The sequence below is a fragment of the Sander vitreus genome, unplaced genomic scaffold, assembly GCF_031162955.1.
Source record: "Sander vitreus isolate 19-12246 unplaced genomic scaffold, sanVit1 ctg154_0, whole genome shotgun sequence".
NCBI lineage: Eukaryota > Metazoa > Chordata > Actinopteri > Perciformes > Percidae > Sander > Sander vitreus.
This window is the reverse complement of record NW_027595402.1, coordinates 108,332-112,500: the sequence shown is the minus strand read 5'-3', so window position 1 is coordinate 112,500 and position 4,169 is coordinate 108,332. Positions and strand designations below refer to the sequence as shown.

General features: G+C 39.8%; 1 protein-coding gene across 1 annotated transcript; it reads right to left on the bottom strand.

The window, feature by feature from the left end:
- Window positions 1-1,867: 1,867 nt before the first annotated feature.
- Window positions 1,868-3,762, bottom strand: LOC144513238 (uncharacterized). The gene is made up of 5 exons (XM_078244249.1): window positions 3,742-3,762; window positions 3,578-3,603; window positions 3,201-3,303; window positions 2,898-3,071; window positions 1,868-2,735 (listed from the first exon to the last, which is right to left on the bottom strand). Exons 1-5 carry the CDS (start codon window positions 3,742-3,744, stop codon window positions 2,118-2,120), a joined length of 924 nt encoding a protein of 307 aa, XP_078100375.1. The 5' UTR covers window positions 3,745-3,762; the 3' UTR covers window positions 1,868-2,117.
- Window positions 3,763-4,169: the final 407 nt, after the last annotated feature.

Below are 4,169 nucleotides of genomic sequence, written 5' to 3'. Positions count from 1 at the left end.
CCCAGAGGTGTGATGCCATGTGCGGTCACGCTGTTGGCACAACCCATGCGACGGTTCTGCCCAGACGTTTGAAACCAGAAGTCAACATTGACTTATTTTACGTTGACAAAACAAACTAACTAAACAGTGAGATCTGTTCTGATCTCCAAAATAGTTTTGTTTGAATTCACATCATTTGTCAAAGCACGAACCAGAAAGGAAACTCGCTACAACAGTATTGTTATGTCTAGGGCTTACAGAGTTTGGTTTTCCTATGGACGGTAAAATAAATGGACTAACAGATCCCGTTGTCTCTGGACGGAGACCAGTGAAGGACATTAGAAGCTCTTTCCCGGTGATGGCTGAGCGTTACTGAGCAGCCTCCAACTGAGCTTGAAGACGTAGATGTGTGAGCCATAACGTGAGCTACAAGGTAATGGAGCCTTTTATACATTGTCGTGTTTCTTTAGAAATAAACAACAGACAAATAGAGTCTTTAAACGCTTCAGATGTAAAGTTATTCTCTGTCAAAGTGACGTCAGAATGAATGGGAGTCAATGGGATGCTAACATCACATGTCTTTTAGTTGATGCTTTTATCCAAAGCAGCTTACAATTGCTATATGTCAGAGGTGGCACACCTCTGGAGCAGCTAGGGGTTAAGTGTCTTGCTCAGGGACACATTGGTTGATGTACCGCAGTGGGAATTGAACCCAGATCTCCCACACCAAGGGCACGTGTCATATCCACAGCACCATCACCACCACCTCGTTGGAGATACGCCTTCCAGATGCTGGCTTACCCCCTTGGTTCTCACTCCCGCTTGGTCAGTGGCTCTCAGAGTCACATACTGACGCAGAGTCTGGCACGTGGGACTGCTGGGATTGGTTGAAGTCACAGGAAACGCCGGTTTTTGGTAAAAGTCGCACCGAATTTACGGTGATTGGATGAATTTGCGTGAATTGTTGTGATCGGGACATCGCAAAATCCTGGAAGGACTGATTATTAGAACATATATATATATATTATATGTATTGTGTGTGTTATATTAACCTGTTTGGTTGTTGTTTTGCTTGGCTTCCTTTTTATTTTTTGTAGAGGAATTATCATGCTTCATGCTGTTTTTTCTCTTTTGGATCAGAGAAGAACTCTGAATGAACATTTCAGGCTTCTTTCTCCGGCACTGAAAGTGCTCATTTTTATCTATCTATTGTATACTTTATATATCGTGCAAATAAAGTAAACTACATTAGTTGACATATAGTATAGTTTTCATTTAGTTTCTGGTTACTAACACTAACATTCATTTACTATAACATGGTTGTGTGAACATTGCCCTCACATGTGGTACTTTGTAGTTTGGCTTGTTTGAAGCTGTTCCTGTTCTTTGTGATTCTTGCTTTTGTGAACGCGTCTGTTAGTGACAGAGGACAAACTATTACAGGGTTAAAGGCCGTGAAACAGGTTTAATAACCTGTGTGTCTGTCACCGTTGCTGCGCAAGAAGAAAAACAAATGTGTTTTTCTTTTATTGTTCAGCATAAAGGAACTACAACTGTATCGTGTGTCGTTATGCAAGCCTGTGTTGAAGGGTAGGGTTAGATACATACATACCCCCCCCGTCCTGTATTAACTGAATTATATTCTAATAATACCACAAACTTGTACAGCTACAGGACTTCATATATCAAAATGATTTCTCACAGTGCAACAGCATATATCTGATATTTATAAACTCACACATGAATCAAAAATGTAGGTTTCATATTCTCTGTCTAATTCTGTTAAGATCCGTCCTGATGCTTGTAATTATCTTAATTATCTCTTTGGCAAATGATCACTTCTTTCAGGTTGCAGGACATGAAATCAAAACAAATCATGCATTGGAGTTCACACCAGTTTCATTTTATTATGAATGACATCTTTAATACATCACCTTCTGCTTGCTTCCTTTAAACAACTGCCATTGGTTTACAATCTTCTCAATACATGTATTTGTATCTTTAATGTTACAGTAAATACTCTTAAATATCTCTGGTCAAGTTATAATAGAGCACCATAAGAATTCTACTTACGATATTTAATATAATTTCATTTCTGGTAACGAGCGTCACGCTGAACGTGACTTCTTTACATTCTGTTAAGGATGTTGTGGGGTGAAGTATTCTCCATCCCATGTAAAGTTGTGCTCTTCCAGCAGACGTCTAAGCTCTGTCTTGACACTCTCTTCAGCCCTCAGCCTGTTCTCCTCTGTGCTATTCGCCGATGTTGGTCTTGCTTGCTCTCTAACTTCTTCAACATTTCTAAACAAGTTGCTCAGACTTTCAACTTCAGCACAGTGACCGTAGGGCCACTCTTTTGTTACATCTGTTTTAAAAAACAAATTCTTACATGATCTGCAAGGAGGCAGAGGTGTACCTTGAAGGATGTTAGACGCCTCGCACCTGACATTCTCTGGCAGTCTCATGGTCCCATCAAAACATCGTTTCTTGGCCTTATTTGGGGGGTAGGTCATCACTGCACCAGCCACATACTTATCCCAGGAGCTAAGACAGGACGCAGCAACCATGATTCTACCAGGCTTAGGCCCACTAGTGGACATGGAGACGCCATAGTACCTGTCTGAATTTGGGATCTGAGAGACACAGATGGTGGAGGAGATAAGAGGCCTTGTTTTACCCCTCCTCAGTTGTTTGGTGATCTCTCGCACCTTCTCCTTTATTTCCTCTTCTTTCTCTTCTCCAGTCAGGAGGACAATCTGAAAGCGATCACACATATTATCAAGCTGCTGCTGTCCCCACAAACGCATCAAATCATTTTGAAACATGCTGTAATATTTGAGAATGTTAAGGAGAAGTAGCAGTCCTGTACTACTTGACAAAGAACAATTGTATCATCTTTTGACAAGCTGTCATCTTACCATGTCTAGCACACATGAGAATGGACTCCGCTTGGGCATTTGAGAGGAATAGTGGACAAAAGGCCGAGGGTAGGTGTTCTTTAAGCCTTCAAGCATTTCAGCATCAGTCACAATACTTTCTGGGGGATGCTGTGGATCATTTATCTTTCCCAAAAAGAAGATGCTGTGAAGAATCTGTAAAGTCAAAACACAGTCACTGAGATATCATTTTCTGTGTTGTGTAAAAAATACACTATGTCAGCCAGGGCCAAGCAGTATGTCCAAAAGAACAGCACTTCAAGTTCATAACAGTCTCAGACGTACCTCATCCACCAGCACTGTAGGACGTTCTGAATTCAGTTCCAACATTGTGTTAATAATCAGGAAAGCATTCGACCTGAAAGGGTCTTCCATGTATTTTGCAGCTCTAAAATAATAAAATGAAAAGTTTTTAGGACATCTGAAAAGATCAGCACACCAACACTGGATGTCTTCCCACCTTTCCTAAAGAAGTGACAGTTTCAAAGGTTGTTTGTAAATGTATTAAACATGTTGAAAATTAAAACATAAATATACATTTTTTAACAACAACACTTGACTGTGTGTGTACCCAGACTGAGGATGTAAAGTACTTTAGCTGTGTCTACTTTGTGACATATGCATTGATACTAACTTATAGTTCAGTCAATCAGATGACTCACCTGTCTGTCTGATCTTCAGTCGCAGCCTGATGCAACCAGAAATAATACAAAACAAATTACAATTCCACATTTCACTGACAACAGAAATGAAATAAGCAATGTATAATGTAATTAGAACGATATAAAATATTGGCAAAGCAGAGGACTTAAAGACACCTACTCACCATGGTGCAGCTCTGAGTGATTTGACCAAAAAGGAGAAGGCAAGCCCCGCCCCCCGATGATTTGCACCACTCCTTAGATGTTTTCATGTTATGAACTTACAATGGCAGTTACAATAAGAATATGAATACTACATAACATATACACATTACATCTATTCATTTTTTTCCCAATACTAGTTTAGTCTTTAGGAAGTCTGTATATCTGCGTGTGTGTCTCTCTCAATTGTTGGGTCTTTGTAAATATGAAGTGTTGTCTAGACCTACTCTATCTGTAAAGTGTCCTGAGATAACTTCGGTTCACAACTGACACTATAAATTGAATTGAATTGAATATAAGTGTCTGTAAACTGCCAGTGGAAACTAATTAAGGGCACAAACACATTACGAACTGATGTATTGTTTGAGATAATACATTACACACTAATAGG